This window comes from Hylobates moloch, unplaced genomic scaffold (genome assembly GCF_009828535.3).
Source record: "Hylobates moloch isolate HMO894 unplaced genomic scaffold, HMol_V3 SCAFFOLD_10, whole genome shotgun sequence".
In the NCBI taxonomy this organism is placed as follows: Eukaryota; Metazoa; Chordata; class Mammalia; order Primates; family Hylobatidae; genus Hylobates; species Hylobates moloch.
In genome coordinates, this window is record NW_026652285.1 from 67,400,738 (window position 1) to 67,423,430 (window position 22,693).

At 41.7% G+C, this 22,693-nt stretch overlaps 1 protein-coding gene across 11 annotated transcripts in view; it reads left to right on the forward strand.

The window, feature by feature from the left end:
* The window catches only part of AOPEP (aminopeptidase O (putative)), a 400,140-nt gene that overhangs the window by 231,444 nt on the left and 146,003 nt on the right, over positions 1-22,693 (forward strand). For all 11 annotated transcript variants that reach the window (XR_009215307.1, XR_009215306.1, XR_009215305.1 and 8 more), the window contains 3 exons: positions 4,973-5,075; positions 5,704-5,811; positions 16,951-16,994. Coding sequence is in view for 8 of the 11 variants with exons in the window: in XM_032164582.2 (XP_032020473.1) it covers positions 4,973-5,075; positions 5,704-5,811; positions 16,951-16,994 (255 nt within the window). In the remaining 3 variants the exon portion in view is untranslated. The remainder of the gene's footprint in view (positions 1-4,972; positions 5,076-5,703; positions 5,812-16,950; positions 16,995-22,693) is intronic.

The following is a 22,693-nucleotide window of genomic DNA, read 5'->3' on the forward strand; positions in this document are numbered from 1 at the left end:
ATGGCGCCATGTCTTCTTAATGTCTTTGCCTGTCAGAGGAAGGTTTAGTTGATGCTACTGGAGCCTCAGTCAGAACATAGTCGGAACACAGAACACAGATAATAGCCACATTTACATTGAGCTACTGAATGCCAGGAGGAGCTCTGGCTGAGTGCTCTGGTGCCACTCAGCTCTGGGAGCTGCCCCAGTGACTCTTACTGTCACCTTTTCACAGATGAGGGAGCTGGGCTGCATGGGACTCATGTTCAAGATCACGTGGCAGTGGAGAGACTTGGGTCCAAGCCTTCACCCAGTGGTCATGCTGCTGCCCCTGTGCATCTGGGGCCCAGATGGGCACTGTCAGGCCAGTCTCTACACAAGGGTCAGATTTCACTTCCTCCATTGTTGCAGGGTGAGTGAGGTCCTGCTCTCAAAGCTGTCAAACCTGGTGGGGCAGCTGCGACTAACAGAAACACTGGGATGTTGAAATGCTCATTAATTCCCTTCTGTCTCATTTCTGGGATGCGTAGTCCCTGGCTCAGGCATGGCAGCAGCAGGTTTATAGATGAAGAATCTCTTGTGGCTCTCATGCTGACTGCCAGGAGTGTGAGAGGAAGAGTGCTGCTGGAGGGCCCATCTGGGTGAGGGCAGAGCAGCGGGTGGGTGTTCAGACCCAGCTGACATGCCAGAGGACTGTTCAGAGGCATTTTCCCAAATCCCACCCTTGGGGTTATCCTGCAGGATTGGACCTTTCTTCAGGAGGCCCGATTCCAAATCAAATCATTATGTATCAAATATCACTGCCACCTGCCCACTCTTTAAATATCCACATCGCCTCTGTGGTTGCGGTGGAAAAGGAAGGCGTGGGGAAGGGAAAGGGCATGTCAATCTCAGTTATTGCATTTGGTGCCAAGTACAACAGAAACCAAGGGCATTTGAGCCCAGACGACCTTGGTAACTTGATCTCTCACATTCCATGTATTCCAGCCAAAGAAATAAACACCAGAGTGTAATGTCTAAGAGATACTGAACACTTTTGCTTTTATGGAATGCTTCCACATGACCTGAGCCTCATGCAGACTTTACAGGTGAGGAAGCTGAGCTTCAGGGAGGGTAAGCAATTCCTCTAAAGTTCTCCACTTAGTACTTGGCACAGCCAAGATGGGGACCTGGATCTTGGGGAGGCCCCAGAGTGTAGCAAGGACTTTGGTGTTCTGTGGACCTGGTTCTTACCTTGACTCTGCCACTAACCAGTTTTGTGGTCTTTTTTAGGACTCACTTTCTTTAGCTTTTAAATGGGCATAATCAGGATCTGGCCTCATCAGGATCTTATGAGGGAAGAGGGTGTGATGCATAATAAGAAGAGCTTGGCAGAGTACCTGGCACAGAGGATAACCAGGAAACGTTAGCTGTTAGTACTAGTCCAGTTAGAAATGAATCTGGCTACAATTATTGCAGCAATAAAGCAATGGTTGACTTAAACAAATGATAGTTATCTTTCACACACAATAAAAAGTCAGAAGGCAGGCAGCCCCAGGCTGGCCAGGAGCAGCATGATGCTAGTAAAGGCTGTTTGCCTTCCTTCAGTCCATTCTGCTCTCCCAGAATCCTGGTTTGCTGCCTCATGGTTGCAAGATGGCCATCACCGCTCCATCCACCAGGCTTGTGGGGAAGAGGTGCGGTAGCAGTCACATTTTCCCCCTTTATAAGGAAAGCAAAAGCTTTCCCAGAACCCCACACCAGCATGCAATCACAGCAGACATCTACTTTCTTCATTTTGGCCTGGACTAAGTGCCACAGCTGCAAGGGACACTTAGAAAATGAGCATTAGCTTTTCAGATTCAGTCATACAAGTGGCAAGGAAGAAGGCAAATGAGAATGGGAGTAGACCGATCAGTTGGATTTGCCACAGCCCTTCCTGTCTCTCACACTGTCATTTAGAAAAAAATTTTGCGTTGGTCCTCAGGTGCATAGGGCTTAATTCATCCTAGTCATGTTCTAGTGGCACATGAGTGGCAAAGCCCCTTTTCTAGACTGATGGCCTTTCCTGCTCACAAGTGTATGCTGTTTCATGTACGTGCATCGCTTAAGTTTTTAAATGAAACATAACATAGATACATTAAAGTGCACAAGTCTTTGCCAGATGGCTGAAAGGATTTTAATGATTTATCCGCATGAAAGTACATTCAGATCAATCTATAGAACATTCCCAACATCTCAGAAACCTTCCTATTCCTCTGCCCTCTGTCAACACTCCCTCCCAAGGTGACCATTATTCTGATCTCTATCCCCGTAGGTCAGTTTTGCCTGTTCTTGGGTTTCATTGACATCGACTTGTACATGTGTATGTGCACTTCGTGGACCTGACTTCTTTGGCTGACCTGTGAGAGTCATCTGTGTTACTGCGTGTGGTTGTAGTTCATCTGCTTTCTCCTGTACTTTGTCTCTCTACACAGACCTGGTATTAGTAGCATTGTGAGAACCAGAGTAGCACAGAGATGGAAGTTTCCTGTTTCCATTCATGGAGTGTCTTTTCCTCCTAGAAACCACCCCCTCTGATTTCTTGCAAAGCTCGCCTGTGCACTGCCCTCTCCAGCACCAAGCTGCTGTCAAAGGAATCTCTTGGGGACTTGTATGTTGGCTTTGAATGCTGTCAGCAGGAAGAATTTTCTTGAGCACTTCTTCATTTGGAGAGGATGGAAGAAGAGAGTTAGAGAGGGATGCTTTCGGGAAGGACATTTTTAGGCAAAGGAAAAAACAGCAACTGAAGGCGTCATTGGGAACTGGAACCTGGAAGCCAGCCTTCTGAGCAGAGATTTACATCATTCTTCTGTGTTCCTCCCCTTCGAGCAGTCTCAGTTCAGGGCTCAAGGGCAAAAAAGACGCACGGCAACTCTGCCTGTCTTAGGGCTGGGAAACCTAGTTTGAGTTCAGACTGACTCTTGAGAAGTCTCCCTTCCCCCAGACAGTGGGTGATGGGCTTTCCTTATCAAAGCTAGTGTGGCTTTCTTACAAAAACATTGCATGGTAGGACAAACCTGAGAGCAGTGAAAAAAGCTGATTCTTTTCAGGGGAGTCTTAAATGAAGATGAAATGGATTAGAACTCTTACAAGTGTGGGCATGTAGGTAAGTCAGGGATCAAGTAGAAAAATGAAAAGTATGCAGTTAGCTCTGATGGTTTTCATCATCATCTTTCCTTTAGGTATCTGCTGATTCTGTGCCTTGTGTCTGCTGGGATAACGCCCCAGAATATTCAGCTAAGACTTAATCAGGGATCCTGTTTGCTAAAATGGAATATTTTATTAAGTTTATTAGGTAATTTCTGTATCCCTGGCCCTTCCTAGGGGCTTTGCAATGTATTATTTCAGTTATTCTCCGCAGGATCAGGGATGGTAGGTAGGATTATTCCCATTTTGCAAGTGAGTAAATGAAGGCTAGTAAGTAACAGGTAGTAAGAAGTAAGGCTGCTAGTCTAAACTAGGTCTCATATTCCAAAGGCTGCATACCTTCTGCACCACCACACTACCTTTTAAAATAACCCCTTGCTTTTCTGATGCACCAACCCTCTCGTGGTTCCTTGCCTTCCTTCACCTCAACACAACGCTCCTCAGTGTTGATCCAGTGAGTGGCCGGTTTTAGAACAGCCAGAAGCTGTAAATACCTCCTCACTTATTTTGATTCAGCTGTTGAAGCTATGCTGTAACATACTAGATGGCCCAAAGGATCTGTTATATTTTATTTAAAATATTTAAAATTTTAAAGCCATAGAGCACAGTGGAAAAGATCTTCATGGATAATAAGGAGTCACTGGTTTCAGTCCTAATGTCACTACAAATCAGAACAAGGCATAAGGCTGGGCGTGGTGGCTCACACCTGTAATCCCACTTTGGGAGGCTGAGGTGGACGGATGGCTTGAGCTCAGGAGTTCGAGACCAGCCTGGCCAACATGGTGAAACCCCATCTCTACAAAAAATACAAAAATCAGCTGGGTACAGTGGCAGGCTTCTGTAATCCCAGCTACTTGGGAGGCTGAATCAGAAGGATCATTTGAGCTCAGGAGGCAGAGGTTGCAGTGAGCCAAGATCGCAGCATTGCACTCCAGCCTGGGTGATGGGAGTGAAACCCTGACTCGAAGAAAAAAAAAGACTTTGAGTGGACCATGACTGTCCAGTCCAATCTTTTGGCTTCCCTGGGCCACGTTGGAAGAAGAAGAATTGTCTCGGGCCATATATAAAATACACTAACACTAACTACAGCTGATAAGCTAAGAAAAAAATCGCAAAAAAATCTTGTAATGTTTTAAGAAGTTTATGAATTTGTGTTGGGCTGCATTCAAAGTAATCTTGGGCCACATGTGGCCCACGGATGGGCTGTGGGTTGGACAAACTAGTGTAGACCTAATGTCTGTGTGCCTCAGTTTACCTCGTGTGAAATGAGGAAGTTGAAGTATGTGATTATTGATGTCCCCACCTGTTCTAAAAACATGAGCTTCTATGACCTTTTTTTGTAATTCTAATATGGGTGGAAAGTACAAATATTTATTAAAGGAGCCTTAATTACTAAATGCAAATCCAGAGAAGTGGATAACATTGAGGCTTTCAAAATTTTTGGAAAGAGATATAAGTTCTTTACTTTTCCAAGTAAAGCTTCATTTTCCATTGCATTTCCCAGTCTGTCATCAAAAAAGGGTGTATGTTCTTAGATAATTTATAGTAGAGCTTAGATCCCTTGAGGGTCTGGCAGGCTTTAATTTTGGATAAATTGATGTAAAATATTTGCCAATAGCCAACTTCAGGTTCCCAACCCAAATATAAATCCCTCCTTATTCAGTAGATGAGTATGTAATACAAACTGTTCTAAATTATACCTGGTACTATTGAATAGAATCAGGATGATATTGAGCAACTCTGAAAATAACAAATAAGATGCTATTATGACCTAATTACTTAAGAATGTGCTATACTTAAATAAATTGTTACTGAATCATTTTAGACCCAGTAAAGACAAAACTGGCCACACAAGTGACTCAGGAGCATCTGTTATCAAGCATGGACTTAATCCGGAGAAGATCTTCATGCAGGTGCATTATTTAAAGGTAAGCATATGTCAGTTGCAGAAGCCAGTGATTGTGGTGCAGCACTTTTTAGGCCACACAATTAAACAATGATGATTAGTAACAAGACTGAGGTGAAAATACTGTAATGATATCTGACTGGCCAGATATCTGAGCGTTCAGTAATTAAAGCATTTCATGCCCAAAAAAGGAGACCAAGTTAGGAAAGACTGAATGAACAAAGGCTGAAATATTCCCTGCCCTGTACCTCTGTTCTCCCCACCTGAGGACCAGAGCTCTCACATTGCTGTCAGGTTCCAACTGAAAGACATGGGTGAGAAGGAAGTGTTTTCTGTTGTAAAGGCCTTTCTTGGTAGCTGGAGTAGAGAAGAGCTGGGTCTCTCTTCTTTTTTCATCTGCGATGCACAACCAGGCTTCATGTGAACCAAGTCCAAACAGAAATGATGACAACATTAACAAAGGAGTTGAGAACTAATTAATTTCCAGGCCACGCCTTCCTGGTGAAAATGGAAAGGGCAGCCAGGGACAGGTAGGACAGCACATTCTAGATGCACAAGTGCACTGTGGGTTAGGTAGAGCTGATTATATAACCATTTTTTTATGAACTCATGGCAGGCCTCTTTTTCTCTCTCTTCTTTCTTTCTTCTAGGGCTACTTCCTTCTTCGGTTTCTTACCAAAAGACTTGGAGATGAAACCTATTTTTCATTTTTAAGAAAATTTGTGCACACATTTCATGGACAGCTGATTCTTTCCCAGGTAATTTATGGGTCCTCATGAGTCCATGATGTAGGATTGGAGGGGGTATGGCACGTGAAGATTAGATTATGCCAGTATTAAAGAGTAGGGAAAAGGTTTCCCATTTAATGCAGCGGGAAAAATAGGAAGTTAATGAAATGGATACAAAGAAAGGGTTGCTTCAAGGAAGGTGATCTCTCTGTAGTTTTGAAATAAACTGTAACCCAAAGCTGCCTTGTAAACAGTGATAGTTTAAGTGACCTTAAAGACACAAATAAAACAATCCTGCCATTCCCTTTACCTGGAATTATCTTTGGAAGACTGCCTCCTTCTTACCTTCTAGTTTCAGTTTGAATGCCACAGCTCCAAGTCACCCGGCTAAACAGATCTGCATCCAGGCCCACGTGTCCCACCCCTTTGCCCTTTCCATTGCCTTCATTGTCATTGCCATTGTCTGTAATTATGTTTTCATTATGGGGCTATTTGTTTCTTTTAGCTTTCCTCTACTCTACGTATATGCCCAAGAAGGCCAGACCATTCTATTTCACCAGTACTTAGCACATGATTGGCACACAGTAGGTACTCCATAAATATTTGATCAATAGATTAATAACAAGTTACACTGAAATATGCAGACAGCCTGGCCACAAAACTACCAGCGAGAGACCCTGTCAGCTTGTATGGGTATGGGGTCAAGCAGCACATAGCAAGGAAGTTAACAAGGAGTGGCAGGCTCTGAAAAATGACACTCATAACTAATAGAAAATAGGTGATGCATCCTTAGCATAGATTGGACTAATGGACCTTTTTCATATTTGATAATTGTGCTTATATACAGCTGTGAGTCTCATTATCTACAATGTTAGATGTAAAGGATGTGCACGTATAATTTGAACACAGATGGAAGAATCACATGAGCGTAACAAGACCGGATGGCTGTTCCTCTATGTTCTTTTTATTTTTGTATTGGGTGTAGGGAAAATCCTCCCTAAGCATATATTTGGAAAGGCAATTTGAAAACTGGTTCAGAAGTTTTACATGCTTGGTTGACTGATTAGTACAAATTCCTACTGCTTAAAGCCACTTCTCACCAAGAGACTGCAGTGTTAAATAAGTGCATTGTATTTACCATGACTTTGGAGGTTTTGATTTTCACTTCCCATGGAACTCTTACTGCTCTCTTAACCAAACTGTTGAGTTCTTCGTTTGCTTCTCTCTTTTTTGTTGTTTTTTTGTTGTTGGAGACAGATTCTCATTCTGTCGCCTAGGCTGGAGTGCAGTGGTGCGATCTCGGCTCACTGCAACCTCCACCTCCCAGATTCAAGCCATTCTCCACCTGAGCCTCCCAAGTAGCTGGGATTACAGGCACCTGCCACGACACCCTGCTAATTTTTGTATTTGTAGTAGAGATGGGGTTTCACCATGTTGGCCAGGCTGGTCTTGAACTTCTGACCTCAGGTGATCTGCCCACCTCAGCCTCCCAAAGTCCTGGGATTACAGGTGTGAGCCACCACACCCAGCCTGTTTATCTCTTTTGAATAACTTCATTGTTTCTTCATAGCAACTTTATTGAGATAAAATTCACATACCATAAAGTTAACCCTTTGAAAGTCTACAAGTCAGTGGTTTTTGGTATATTCACAAGATTGTTCAACCATCATCATTATCTAATTTTAGTACATATTCATCAAACCCAGAAGAAATCATTAGCAGTCATTTCCCCATTTTTACTCCCCCAGCCCTACATAACCACTAATCTGCTTTCTGTCTCTATGGATTTGCCTATTCTGGACATTTCATATAAAAGAATCATATACTTTGAGACCTTTTGTGTCTGGCTTTCTTAACATAATGTTTTCAAGGTTCATAGAGCATGTATCAGTACTTCATTCTTTTTTATTTTAATTTTCATTTAATTGTGATAAAATATATAAAACAAAATTTACCATTTTAGCCATATTTAAGTTCACAGTTCAGTGGCATTAAGTACATTCACATTTTTGTGCAATCATTACCACCATCCATCTCCCATACCATTAATATTTCATCATGATAACCCTCCATTCTTTCCTCCCCCAGCCCCAGCAACCACCATTCTACTTTCTGTCTCTATGAGTTTGACTCCTCTAGGTACCTCATGTAAGTGGAACCACACAGTATTTGTCCTTTTGTATGTGGCTTAGTTTACTTAGCATAATGTCTTCAGAGGTCATCAATGTTGCAGCATGTACCAGAATTTCTTCCCTTCTTAAAGCTGAATGCTCCATTGCATGTATATACCACATTTTGTTTACCCGTTAATTCTTTCATGAACATTTGCATTTTTTTCATCTTTTGGCCATTGTGAATAATGCTGCTGTGACCATTAGTGAATAAAATATCTGTTCAAGTCCCTGCTTTCAGTTATTTTCAGTATATACCCAGAAGTGGAATTGCTGGGTTATACAATAATTCTATGTTTAGCTTGTTGAAAAATTGTACTGTTTCCATATTGGCCGTGCCATTTTACATTCCCACCAGAAATGCACAAGAGTTCCAGTTTCTTCACGCACTTGCCAACACTTAATGCCCTCTGGATTTTTTTATTATTGCCACCCTAGTGGGTGTGAAATTATAGCTCATGATGGTTTTGATTTGCATTCTGTGATGGCTAATGATTTTGAGCACCTTTTATGTGATTATGGGCCATTTCTTCTTTGGAGAAATGTTTATTCAGATTATTTGCTGATTTTAAAATTTTGATTGTCTTTTATTATTGAGTTTTAAGAGTACTTTATATATTTGGGATATAAGTCCCTTATCAGAGATATGATTTTCAAATATTTTGTTTTATGTTTTGTATTTTTACTCTCTTGATGGTGTCCTTTATAGCACAAAAGTTTTTAATTTTGATGAAGTCCAGTGTATCTATTTTCTCTTTGGTTTATTGTGCTTTAAGTGTCATAACTAAGAAACTGTTGCTTCATTAAAGGTCACAAAGATTCACTCCTATATTTTTTTAAGAGTTTTATTGCATTAGCTCTTATATTTAGTCCTCTGATCTGTTTTGAATTAATGTATTTTTTTGTTTTGTTTTTTTTTTTGAGACGGAGTCTCACTCTGTCGCCCAGGCTGGAGTGCAGTGGCGCGATCTCAGCTCACTGCAAGCTCCTCCTCCCGGGTTCACGCCATTCTCCTCCCTCAGCCTCCGGAGTAGCTGGGACTATAGGCGCCCGCCACCACGCCCGGCTGATTTTTTGTATTTTTTAGTAGAGATGGGGTTTCACCATGTTAGCCAGGATGATCTCGATCTCCTGATCTCGTGATCCACCCACCTCAGCCTCTCAAAATGCTGGGATTACAGATGTGATGAATTAATTTTTATATATATTGTGACAATTACAGTCCAACTTAATTTTTTTTTGCATGTGAATATCCAGTTGTCCCATAAACCATTTGTTAAAAAGACCGTTCTTTCCCTCCATTGAATTGCCTTGGTACCCTTGCCAAAAATTAGTTGATCATTAATGTAAGCATTCACTTCTGGACTCCCAATTTGATTCCATTAATCATTATTTCTATTCTTGTGCTAGTATCATATTGTCTTGATTATTGCAGCTTTGTATTAAGTTTGGAAATTATTGCTTTTCCAACTGGCATATACTCATAAAAAATTATAAGCAATGCAGAAAAATACAAAGAATGTGAAACATTACTCAAAATTCCACCACCCAGAAATACCTATAATTAATATTGTGTGAATGACATTCCAGAAATCATACTATTTATCCCTCAATGTTTATATGTTATACATGATATATATACATGTATCTGTGTATGTATGTATATATGGTATATGTGTGTATACAGACATTGATGTCACTGGACAGAAATAATTTTATAAAAATAGGATTATATTATATGTGCATTTTAATGAAATGTTTTAAATTTTCTTTTACTTGAATTTAATGAATGAAAAAGCAACTAAAGTGGAGATAAATTCCCGAACTTAAGATAAGTGTAAGAAAGATTATTTTCTAAAAGAATTTTTTATGGTTAAGAAACATTATTATGAAAGAATTAAGAGGTTGAAATTATTTTTTCCCTTTACCTATATATTCCATTTTTAGAAAACATCAGTTTATTCACTACTGTAAAAGATGAGGAATTGGCTGGGCATGGTGGCTCACGCCTGTAATCCCAGCACTTTGGGAGGCTGAGGCGGGTGGATCATGAGGTCAGGAGTTCGAGACCAGCCTGGCTAACCTGGTGAAACCCCATCTCTACTAAAAATACAAAAATTAGCCGGGCATGGTGGTGAGTGCCTGTAATCCCAACTACTCAGGATGCTGAGGCAGTAGACTAGCTTGAACCCAGGAGGCGGAGGTTGCAGTGAGGCGAGATCACACCACTGCACTCCAGCCTGGGACAGAATGAGACTCCATCTCAGGGGAAAAAAAAAAAAAAAAAAGATGAGGAATTAAATAGTTATGTACTTTAACTACTTTCCCCTTAATTCTAAATTTTTCTTAATTATTATTTTTATATATTAAGGTTTATTTCATTTACAAAATTGACTATAACCATAATTTTCACAGTTGTGTAATCTTGGCTTGTTAAAGGATTTCAGTATTTACCACCAGTTATTTTACCTTTTTCATGAATATTTTATTTTGATTCAGCTCTTTGCTGGCTGAATTTCATTATCAAATTTGTGTTCAAGTTGCAGACTCACAGCCTCTATGATTTCTGAGTTCCTACTGCTTAAGAATGCTTGTGGGCCGGGTGTGGTGGCTCACGCCTGTAATCCCAGCACTTTGGGAGGCCAAAGTGGGCAGATCACGAGGTCAGGAGATCGAGACCATCTTGGCTAACACGGTGAAACCCTGTCTCTACTAAAAATACAAAAAATAGGCTGGGCGCGGTGGTGGGTGCCTGTAGTCCCAGCTACTCGGGAGGCTGAGGCAGGAGAATGGCATGAACCCAGGAGGCAGAGCTTGCAGTGAGCCGAGATCGCGCCACTGCACTCCAGCCTGGGTGACAGAGTGAGACTCCGTCTCAAAAAAAAAAAAAAATTCTTGCCTTTTGTCTTTATATTTGAATTATAAACTGACTGGATATAATATTCTTGGGTCACATTTTCATGCCCTCAGAACTTTTAGATATGGCTCAGCTGCTTTCTGGCATTAAATCCTGCTGTGAAAACTTTTGCAGTCATCCTACTTTTCCCCCTTTCTGCCTCTTAGATGACAGAAGAATTCTTTCCTTATCTTTGAAGTTTAGTAATTTTATCAGGAAATGGCTTTGTGTCTATGGTTTTCTATCTTTTTTCCCCCTGGGAAAATAGTGTGCATTTTTATTTTTAGTCCTAGATTCTATTCTTTCTTCTTTCAATAAGTATGTCTTCATTGTATTTTTGAATTTGTTTTTCCCCCTTGCAGGGTTCTGGATTTCAAGGTTACCAGTTTTCCTTGTGTTATATCATCTTTGTCCTCTATACCTGTTATTTTCCAATTGCGTTTATCTTTTTCTTCTTCATGACCTGTATTAATCTGAAGCAACCCCATTATTATTAGTGTTATTTTCCTTAATGTCTGTTCTTTTCCTTGCTATTTCTATTAGTGCTCCTGTACTGGTCCTTAATTTATTACCTTTGCCATGAAATCTCTACGTTCATTTCATTTTGTTGTTTTGTCAACTTACCTTTGAGCTTTCATTTTACCAAATTTATGTTCTTATTTTTTCTGTAGCTGTTAATTTATTTTATAGTGTAAAGTATTCATGGAGCATTTTCTTCTGTTCCTTGGATTATGTTTTCTTCAAGGCGGGATTCCTTATCTTTTATGTGTTATGCTGCTTTCTCTCTATGTGAGTTGTTGTTGTGTTAGTTTGCATGGTTGCCATATGTTTCTTTTTGCTCATTCTCAGCTTGAGTAGCACTCTCCTGACCTTTCGTGTATTCTCATATGTATTGGAATGTTATCTTTGATTCCTTTTCCAACTTACCCTCTGCCTGTTTTTCTCTCCCTCTGAGCTACAGTTTGAAACTTGGATGTTATGTGTAGAGGGGAGGAGGAGAGAAGCTCCACTGGAGTTGTACACAGCCTTTGTTGGGAAAATGTGGCTGTGCTGCTCTTGAAAACTTGTTAAATGTCCCCTGCCAAGATTCTTGTGACTTAATATGGGTGCAGCTTTTTCCCACTGCATTAATGTTAATTAATTCTCTCTCAATTAATATTGTTCCTCCAATTTAGGTGACAGCCCTAGAACATGAGCAGTTCACTGAAGAGAGTCATCCTCAGTTGTTTATTTCCCACGTTTTACTCATCTCTTGCCAGCAAACACTTCCAGCCCCTCCACAGGAAAAAAGAAGACAGATAAAGATAATCCTATTTTTTCCCAAATGTGTGGATATTTGTGAGAATTTGCAGGGTTTGTGCAGTTCACCAGTGCTACTACTGCTAAGCATGAGGCTGGGGGTCGGTGCAGAGGGAGAGTTAGAAGCTGTGTTTGAATCTTAGATTTCTTTCTTAGTTGCATCTTCTTGAAGTTTATGCCATGAGGCTGTCCTTGTTTGAATGCTGCTGGTTACGTTTTTAATTACTTTAATGGTTTGTGTTTTTGTGTAAATTGCTAGTTAGTTATTGGTGATGAAGGTCTATGATCCAGTTTCTTTACTCAGAAGTCCCTAAAGTTCTTCTTCCTTTTCTAATTTACATCTTAATCCTTTCCCTTCCAAATGCCCTCCCTGTCCAGCATTTCAATATTATCTTTTTTTTTTCTTTTTTTTTTTTTTTTGAGATGGAGGCTCACTCTGTCGCTCAGGCTGGAGTGCAGTGGCGATATCTCGGCTCACTGCAAGCTCTGCCTCCCGGGTTCACGCCATTCTCCCGCCATTCTCCTGCCTCAGCCTCCCGAGTAGCTGGGACTATAGGCGCCCGCCACCACGCCTGGCTAAATTTTTGTATTTTTTAGTAGAAATGGGGTTTCACCGTGTTAGCCAGGATGGTCTCGACCTCCTGACCTCATGATCCGCCCACCTCGGCCTCCCAAAGTGCTGGGATTACAGGCGTGAGCCACTGCATCCGGCCAATATTATCATCTTTGTAGCCCCCACTAAAAGCCCTCTCTTGAGTAACAATAACTTCTTCCTGACAATTTCATTTCTTCTCAGTTTTTATCTTGCCAATCCTGTCCTTCCTTCAATATTTTGTTTTGCCTCTACTACCTCCCATCCCTTCCCCATGAACATGATAATTATTCATAAAATACTTGACAGCAATTGCTAGCCCCATGTAATAGTCAAGCCGGTGTCAGCTTATCCAGTAGAATCTACATGTACCTGCTTTCTGTTGAATACTTTCATCAGGACTAAAAAATAGTTACCAAATTAGCCATGTGCCAAAATCAGTGTTAGTTTTTCAAAAATGTGTAGTGCTTAATTTAGTGTTGTTAGGTGTTAATCAAAACAAGCTGTATGCGACAGACCTGATAGGCATATAGATTATTAGGAGAGTAGGACATGAAAAAAAATTCTGAAGGAATGTATTTTCTGACTGGAGCGTGGGCTTGTAACCATTGCCAAGGGTCCAGATAGAATTTCATCCCCTTCATAGATTCAAATAAATCTATTGTTTTATCAATAGAATTTGGGGAGTAGGGGTAGGCTTTGGTTTTAATTTGTTTTCAGGCACACTGCAGAGGTGACAAACTGGGGCCCCTACTATTTGTTGCTAGCTAACTTTGTCAAATGATTCTAGAATCAGCTATGAAAAAAGTCCTCCTTGTCCAAATAAGATTTGTAAGTTGCTTTCACAAAACTGCCAGTACACTGTAGGAAAGAAAGAAGACAGATGAAAGAATTGAAAAGAGGTGGTGCAGAAAGGAAGAATCATAAGAGACATTTTTCTTTTTATTTTCTTGTGCTGTAGAAAGTGGAAAAAGCTTCTGTCATAAGTCCATTCTAGAGATATATGCCAATTTATGAAAAGAAACAGGAAAACTAGTGTTTCCTGGTTAAAGACGGAATCTATGACAGGAGTAAAAAGGGCCAGTGGGTTAATTCCATTGATAGATGGTACAGAGACTGCCTGGATGAGACCAGCTATCTTGCATGGGATGGAACACAGAACAGAAGAATATCGAACGCTGTAGAAAGACATTCCCATAGCCTGTGGGAATGCAGCCCCATGTCTTAGAGATGCCCAAGGCGTTAGGATTTTGCGATCCCCTGGGCCTGCCATCCCTAGCATTGCTGGCAGCCTCCAGCTTACTGCTCTGTTGCCTGTAGGCCTGAGCTCTGAGGTAGGAAGAGGCAGGTGCTCCAGGATCACAGCCCACTGGGAGGCAGGACAACCATCTTCCTTCAACATGAAGCAGGGTTCCCGGGGCCTCCTGTGCTTACCCTGAACTCAACACCCAATTCTGGATACTTGTGCTCTGCAATCCTGTACAGAAGGATCCAGTTGTAACTGGAAAATGCAAAAGGGCAGAATTAAGGTTAACTCTGAATTTCCTGCTTCTCATGCAGTTAAATTCACCCCGTTGCCATTGAGTTAATGTAATTTCCCCCCATATAATTGAGCATAAATTACCAGGCAAATATAAGATAAATTAGTATGGGCTACAAGGAGATAATGAAGTAAACTTAGTAAAAAGTTATCATTACAAGTACTTGGATTTTTTTTTTTTTTTTGAGATGGAGTCTTGCACTGTCGCCCAGGCTGGAGTGCAATGGCACGATCTCTGCTCACTGCAACCTCTGCCTCCCAGGTTCACGCAATTCTCCTGCTTCAGCCTCCCAAGTAGCTGGTATTACAGGTGCACACCACCACACCCAGGTAATTTTTTGTATTTTTAGTAGAGACAGGGTTTCACTATGTTGGCCAGGCTGGTCTTGAACTCCTTACCTCATGATCTGCCCGCCTTGGCCTCCCAAAGTTCTGGGATTACAGGCGTGAGCCACTGCACCCGGCCCCTACAAGGACTTGGATTTTTACAAATCAAAAATCCTATCCACAAGCCAGTGAGAAATTAATCTACCAAGTTATCTATTAAGATATTAAATTTATAAAATAATATATTAGATTGTGATAAATGTGTAATTCAACTTTTTTGCAAAATAATTTTTAAGTAATAAAAATGATTACTAAGAACCTCAAGCAAAAATAATTCTTTGCATTCTAAATACTGCTCTTGTTTCCTTTGGTATTTTTCTGTATATATCCATTGCAGGTGCAAGGAACGACTTCAGCTGTGAGGCATCAGTCAGTTTGGGGTTGTCCCCCCACTCCCATTTTCTTTGCATAGTCCATTTTTTTAAACATTAGTTTTATTACTGTTTGTATTGTTATTTCATGTCAAACAGCAATAAACAAGTAAAGTCTCAGAAGGAGAACAGACATTACAAGAAATAAATATTTCATTAATGCTCTTAATAGGGAGACTTTGTCTCTGGAAGAAATGGACTGTGACCACCCATGAACACATAGAAATCAGACAGCCAGCTTCACCAGTGTGGTGGTAGCTGTATTTCTGTGTGATGATAGAAGAAGAACACCTCGTCATACAAATGGTTTGCAGATTTCTATTCCTCTGTAATTCTAACTGTTCTGTAACGCAAAGATCTGTGCTACTGCTTCCATCTCACAGTTAAATGGGTATCATCAGAATCCTGTGTGAAGTCCGTATCTGCAGACTTGGTTCTATTGGGAGGCTTCAGTCTGCAGTTAAATGGGTGTCATCAGAGTCCTGTGTGACATCTGTATCTGCAGACTTGGTTCTATTGGGAGGCTTCGGTCTGCAGTTAAATGGGTGTCATCAGAGTCCTGTGTGGAGTCTGTATTTGCAGACTTGGTTCTATTGGGAGGGCTTAGTCTGGAGTGACTCTTGTCTGTCATGTTTGGGCAGACCCATTTTAAAAGATTATTTTCTATTTATTAAAAGAAAAACTTCAAGTATGGATCTTACTTACTCAATATCATCAGGTTCCAAGAAAGTTAAATATTGTTCTTGTTTGTTTCATGTTCTGTATTTATCCAAAGTATACAAAGTATATCTTATTAAATCTTCAGACGAGGAAAGGTTGACACTAGGGTTACACACTTAGCAAATAAAAATACAGAACAGAAAAATCAGTAAAATTCAAATTTCAGTTTAATAGCAAATAATTTTTTAATGTAATTATGCCCCCAATTTTACTGGGCATCTCTTCTTATCTGACAACCCTAGTTAAGAACAAATCAAGATTCCATAATGAAATAGGCTGGAAAAGGGAGTCACAATACTCACAGTACAAATTAAATATAAACGAACATTCATATTCGAATTTTTTAGGTCTTTATGGTTTTGTGGTTATGTTTTAAGAGTAAATAAGAGATATTTACTAAAACCTTTATTGATGAAATTATGTAATGTTTGGGACTTGCTTCTAAATAACACAGGAAGAGGGAAAGTGGATAGGGCGGGATGGGCTGTGCATTGATGGGTATGTGAAAGTTTTGTCTACTTTTGATTGTGCTTGAAATTTTCCATAGTAAAGGAAAATAAAATGCGTGTGTGTGTATGTGTGTGTAAGCCATACCTTTAGGTTTAAAAAACTTATCATCTAAACATCTCAAATGTCCAGTGACCGAGGACTTTACAAGGGCATGAGAAGAGGCTGCAGATGGAGGCAGGGGCTTGTGAGCCATGCTTGGAGTTGTGGACATCTTTGTTCCTTGATGGCATATTTATCATCTTGATATTTATCTTTACCATTTGGTAGAGCAACTCAAGAGAGTTGCAGTTAGTTCCTAGCCTCTAGGAGTACAGGAATCTCTAGGGAAGGTTCAGGAATTGGAGGCAATGGGGGAGTAGAGAGGGATAATGCTTTACTTGATGGCCAGCCTTTTGAAAATGGCTAAACACAAAACAAAAATAGACTGTTGGATTAGGTCAGAATAACAAACATTCCACTTTTTAATGTGTTCTTGGTTTTTACAAAACAGATCTCTTTCAATGATTCGATTGAAACCCTGGGAAATTAATAAATTGAGTCTATAGTCTATTAAGTCAACATAGGTCTAGCTTCTCTAGCAGGTGAGCTGTCAGTAGCTGGGAGCACTCAGCCTCTGGCATGGTTCCAGGCAAGAGTTATTTATTGATGGACATCTTTAATGGTTTCCTTTTTTTTAATCCCAGGATTTCCTTCAAATGCTACTGGAGAACATTCCAGAAGAAAAAAGGTAAGGACCAATTTAGGAATTAAGAGCCCAGTTTTAATGTTAAAAATGACATTGCCATTGGTTGGCTTATCACAGCCTAGAAAGCTCAGTCTTTCTGTCTAATAGAGGCAGGGACCTAGTTCTGCCAGTGGGAGTACAGGATCATCAGCCAAACTTTGGGACGAGCCCCAGTAGATATTGGGAGCCAGTGTGCACGACTGAAGATCCCCAAAGTCAGGAGCCCCGAAAGTGGTGTGGGAGGCAAGCCAAGCGCAATCTGTGGCCTTCGCTGCTGCGGAAAGAATGGAGGAGAGGAAGGTTCGAAAACTCAGGGTAGCTCCAGTTAATGTGGCTTAATGCAAGGAAATACTGTTTAATTAAAAGAAAAAATGTAGTATAGTAGTAAGAGCTTGGGATGTAAAATCAGGCTCTCCTAGATTTTTAAACCCAGCTCTGCCACTTCATTTGTTTGTTTTTTTGAGATGGAGTATCACTCTGTCACCCAGGATGGAGTGCGGTGGCACGATCTCGGTTCACTGCAAACTCCACCTCCCAGGTTCAGGTGATTCTCCTGCCTCAGCCTCCCAAGTAGCTGGGACTACAGGCACCCACGATGCCTAATTTTTGTATTTTTAGTAGAGTCAGGGTTTCGCCATGTTGGCCAGGCTGGTCTTGAACTCCTCAGCTCAGGTGATCCCGCCCGCCTCAGCCCCTCAGAGTGCTGGGATTACAGGGGTGTGCCACCATACCCCACTAATTTTTGTATTTTTAGTAGAGTTGGGGTTTCGCCATGTTGGCCAGGCTGGTCTCAAACTCCTGACCTCAAGTGATCCACCCGCCTTGGCCTCCCAAAATGCTGGGATTGCCACTTCTTAACTATGACATTTGGAGCAAGTCACATAATCCCCCCAAATTTTAGTTTTTTAACCTATCAGGGTTTTAGAGAGGATTAAAGAAGCTAGCATATGTTTTAAAAGTAGGTGTTCAATTAATGATTGGTGTAGATATTATAATCATCTGTGTATCAGGCACTGGATCCAGGATCTAGATACAGTAATCATTTAACTCTTACTACAGTGCTGTTCAGCATCATCATGATAGTGATTATTATAAGCCAACACTGAAGTTGAGCACATACAGACACTCATTTAATCCTCAAAACAACACTATTTGGTCCATGATGTTTTTATCCCGATTATACCAAGAGGACCAAGATACTGAGAGGCTGAGTAAGCTGCCCAGGATCTCACAGCTGTATGTGGCAGGCTGGGATTTTAGCCCAAGCAGTCTGGCTCTAGAACCTGTGCTCTTATCTACTATGTTACAAATGGGGAAACTGAGACTCCAAGATCCCTCAGCAAGCAAAACAACATAGATGGAATTAGGCCCATCTGGATCTGGCCCGTGTTTTTTCAGTACACTGCTCAGCACCAGCTCACTACCCTGGAAGGAGGGAGATTCTCATTTTTGGAGGTATCCAGTTTTAGGCTGGCTGACCACCGACAGGGTTTGCAGAGGGGTCTTAGAACCAATGTTTGGGGTTAAAATACGTTCATTCCAACCCTCTCCTAATTTCCTTTCTTGATTTAGGCGTTAAAAAGTGAATACCCTGGCCGGGCGCGGTGGCTCACGCTTGTAATCCCAGCACTTTGGGAGGCCAAGGCGGGTGGATCATGAGGTCAGGAGATCGAGACCACGGTGAAACCCCGTCTCTACTAAAAATACAAAAAATTAGCTGGGCATGGTGGCGGGCGCCTGTAGTCCCAGCTACTCGGAGAGGCTGAGGCAGGAGAATGGCGTGAATCCGGGAGGCGGAGCTTGCAGTGAGCCGAGATTGCGCCACTGCACTCCAGCCTGGGCGACAGAGCGAGACTCCGTCTCAAAAAAAAAAAAGTGAATACCCTGAAACATTATTTCTTTTTTTGAGACGGAGTCTCGCTCTGTCACCCAGGCTGAAGTGCAGTGGCACGATCTTGGGTCACTGCAAGCTCCACCTCCTGGGTTCAAGCCATTCTTCTGCCTCAGCCTCCCGAGTAGCTGGGATTATAGGTGCCCACCACCACACCCAGCTAATTTTTTGTATTTTTAGTAGAGATGGGGTTTCACTGTGTTAGCCAGGATGGTCTTGATCTCCTGACCTCGTGATCCGCCCACCTCGGCTTCCCAAAGTGCTGGGATTACAGGCGTGAGCCACCGCGCCCGGCCAATATAATTTCTAATAGCAAAATTGGTATTCAAACATTAAACGGAGGCATCTTGAGAAATTAAACATTTCTTTGAAGAAGAGTTAACATTGCTTGCCTCATTTCTGACCCACGGTTTTAGCTATGTTTTTATGCATGGAACAGATTTCCAAGTGTGGAAATGAATTCTTTGACACAGACATAGACTTAGATTCATGCAGGGCCAGTAAGCTCCATGTCGATGAGCCTGTCTTATAGGCATTGTGAATTGGGTGTCTCCAGGATACAGTGTCGGGGCTTACGCTACCAGACTAGGTGCAGGAGATGACATGCAGTCAGGAGAGGATCCAGGGCTCATGAGGACGTGGGGGTTTTGTTCTAAGCATTGGGTTTTTATTGGCTTTTTCTGTGTAGACTTCCCTTTCACCTTCCATTCAGAATGGCTCCAAATTCTTTCTTCAATAGTGGAAGTATTATTGTTAGTCAGGTTTTTCAATACTTAATAGTGGTCTGTATTTGTGGGTGCATGTGGTATTTTGGTGCATGCATACCATGTGGAATTATCAGACCAGGGCAGCTGGGACATCAGTCAACCCAGACATCCACCCCTTCTTTATGTTGGGAACATTTCACTTCCTCTCTTCCAGCAATTTTGAACAATGCAACAAACTATTGTTAGCTTTAAACACCCGACTGTGCTATCAAACACTAGATCTTACTTCACTAACTGTGTTTTTATGCCCATTATACACACACATAAAGCAAGCCAGGCATCATAAAGGATTAACATACCCATATTTGATAAATTTCTTTGTTTCTACCTTTTCATGTTCATGCCTTTTGATGCTGAAGAAATCTTATCCAGGGAGATTGCGTGGGGCCTTAGAAATTGGCCAAGGTTTCCAAGGCCCCACGCAGTCTCCCTGGATAAAACTTTGTCTAAGTGTTTCAGGAGGCTGCTCAAAGGAAATGTGGCTTGTTTTGGGAGGTCTGAATGTTTTCAGATTTACTGTCTTGAAAAAAAAAAAAAAAAACAGACATATGGGATTTCTTCATGCAAAAATCCCATCACATGTGGCTGTTAAGATCAAGAAGACAGTTTACCTGCAGGATATATTTTTTTCCTTTTCTTCGTACCTACCCCAGAATAACTTTTCAGGTCCTCTCACAGAACGAAGCAGTTTCCGTAGGAACTAAAACCGAGAAAAAAAGAAAATTAATAGAAATGGTGTATTACTTTCTTAGGCTGTTACCAAAGTCTGTTTCTGAGTGGTGACTATGCATTCTTTCAAAAGAACTTCTTAGGGCATAAATATAGTACTTTTCACTGAAGCAACAAAGTGCATTTTTAGTTTTGGAGGTCTCTCTTTTAATCCTCTTCCTAATAAGGTTATGGAGTTCATTTGGATGGCCCCTGAGCCCTCTGGCTCTGGGGGAACCTGGATTTTATCGTTGTGAATATTTATTGAGGCTGCACACTGAGCCCACAAAGAGACTTTTGTTGTTGTAATTGTGGAACTTAAGAGCAGTGTCCCTGTCTTAATGGTGGCCCCCAATCACCAATCACATGCCTTTTGATAGGATACCTCTCCCGGTTAGGATCATGTTTTGTCTAGCAGGCTTAAGCTTCTTTTTAAAAAAATCTCCTTAAAAGCTAAGGAGATTTCATTTTTACAATGAATTGATTTCAGCAGGTATACCAGAATGTATTTTGAAATTCAAAATCTTTTTGCCTGCTAACTAATCTCAGAATCTAGTTCAGCTATTAAAACAGACTGTTTACCCTATTAGTTATGCGACATATTGTACCAATTTTATCTAGGTCTCCAAAGGCCCCACACCTACCCCCCGGAGCCTCTAATCTTTGGCCTCTGTTGCAAACTGATCCTTGGGCACATCTGTTAAGCACGTGAGCCGTTCTGATGAGGCAAGGTTTTTCAGATTAGACCAGTCTGTCAGTGTTCAGGGGCCAGCACTCTCTAGGCCTTACTGCCTTTGCATTGTTCTCTTGCTTTGATTTACTCAACATTCTCTATTGAGCATCTCCCATACCAGGCTTTGGGCTGGACACGGGAACCGAGAGAAATAAATCCCATGAGTAGCCCTAGGAGGCTCCTAGCCGACTACTGAAGATGAAACAGAAACAAGTCATTATTACTCCATGTAGGAAGTGCTCTGCTGAGGTTCAGAGTCCTGGGGACATAGAGAGGGTCTCATCAGTCCCAGCTCTGAGCCTTCAGGCACCTGTACGTCTAACGGGCTTAAGGAAGGCAGTGCCGTCAACAGATTGGAAAGACACCTGCCGAGGGCAGTGTGGCAGAGAGATGGGGGCGGAGAGGACTGGAAGCCAGGAGAACAATTAGAAACCAATAGAGCGGTTCAGTCAAGAGACCTGGAGAGCTGGAGTTATGGCAGGGACGGTGACCGTGGTGGTGGGTTTGAGAGTAATGAACGGCCAAGGCATACTTTAGAGTTGGCACAGAAAAGACTTGGTTGACTGGTTGTGAAAGTTGAGTCTGACCTTTCTTTCTTAGCCACTAAGTCACACTCTGAAGTAGCAGTGGAAATGCAGGAGGGCAGGTGTTTGGGGAGTCTGGATGGGGCAGAGGGAGTGAAAGGGGCGAGCATTGGAAGGCAGAAAGATGCTGTCAGATAAAACTAAAAGTGCTCAGAAGAAAACTCAGACAAATCCTGAGCAGCTGCCTCTCCTGGTGAAAGAGCCCTGTGGAACGCCTTATGCCAGTGTCCTTGCTGCCTGGTGTTCCAGTGTTAGTAACAGCTGCCACTTCTTTCCTTGCCCATCAGTTACTGTGTTTGTGTGTGCATGTTCCTGTGTTTGTTTTAATCTAATACTCTTCCTCCCCCACGGAGCTACACAGTACTCGTTTTATAAGTATGACCTCAGCAATCTTTATTATCTACCCAAGCACAAATGAATTGTTTTGATCAAGAAAATAAATCAGCTGGGCACCATGGCTCATGCCTATAATCCCAGCACTTTGGGAGGCCAAGGCGGGCAGATCACTTTTAGCTTAGGAGTTGGAGACCAGCCTGGCCAACATGGTAAAATCCCATCTCTACCAAAAATACAAAAAAATTAGCCTGCATGGTGGTGCGTGTCTGTAGTCTCAGCTACTTGGGAGGCTGAGGTGGGAGGATGGCTTGAGCCCAGGAGTTTGAGGCTGCAATGAGCTGAGATTGCACCACTGCACGCCAGCCTGGGAGACAGAGTGAGACCCTGTCTCAAAAAAAAAAAAGGAAGAAAATAAGTAACTGTGCACAGCTTTGAGATCCACCCACATGTAGAGAGGGAATTTAAACATGTAAACTAAATGTAAACATCGACACAGATGTAAATTGAATTCCAGAAAAGGGCATTTTCCATTCCAGACCCTGAGCTCTGCAGTTTCCGCTGCCTTACCTCTGTCTAGTTGCACTTCCAAATTCTTTAAGTCTGTCATTTAGTTCATGTGAAAATTGCTGGGGCTGTGCGCTTCCCTTCAGAGGCACTGACAGACCGTGATCTTTAGGATCTCA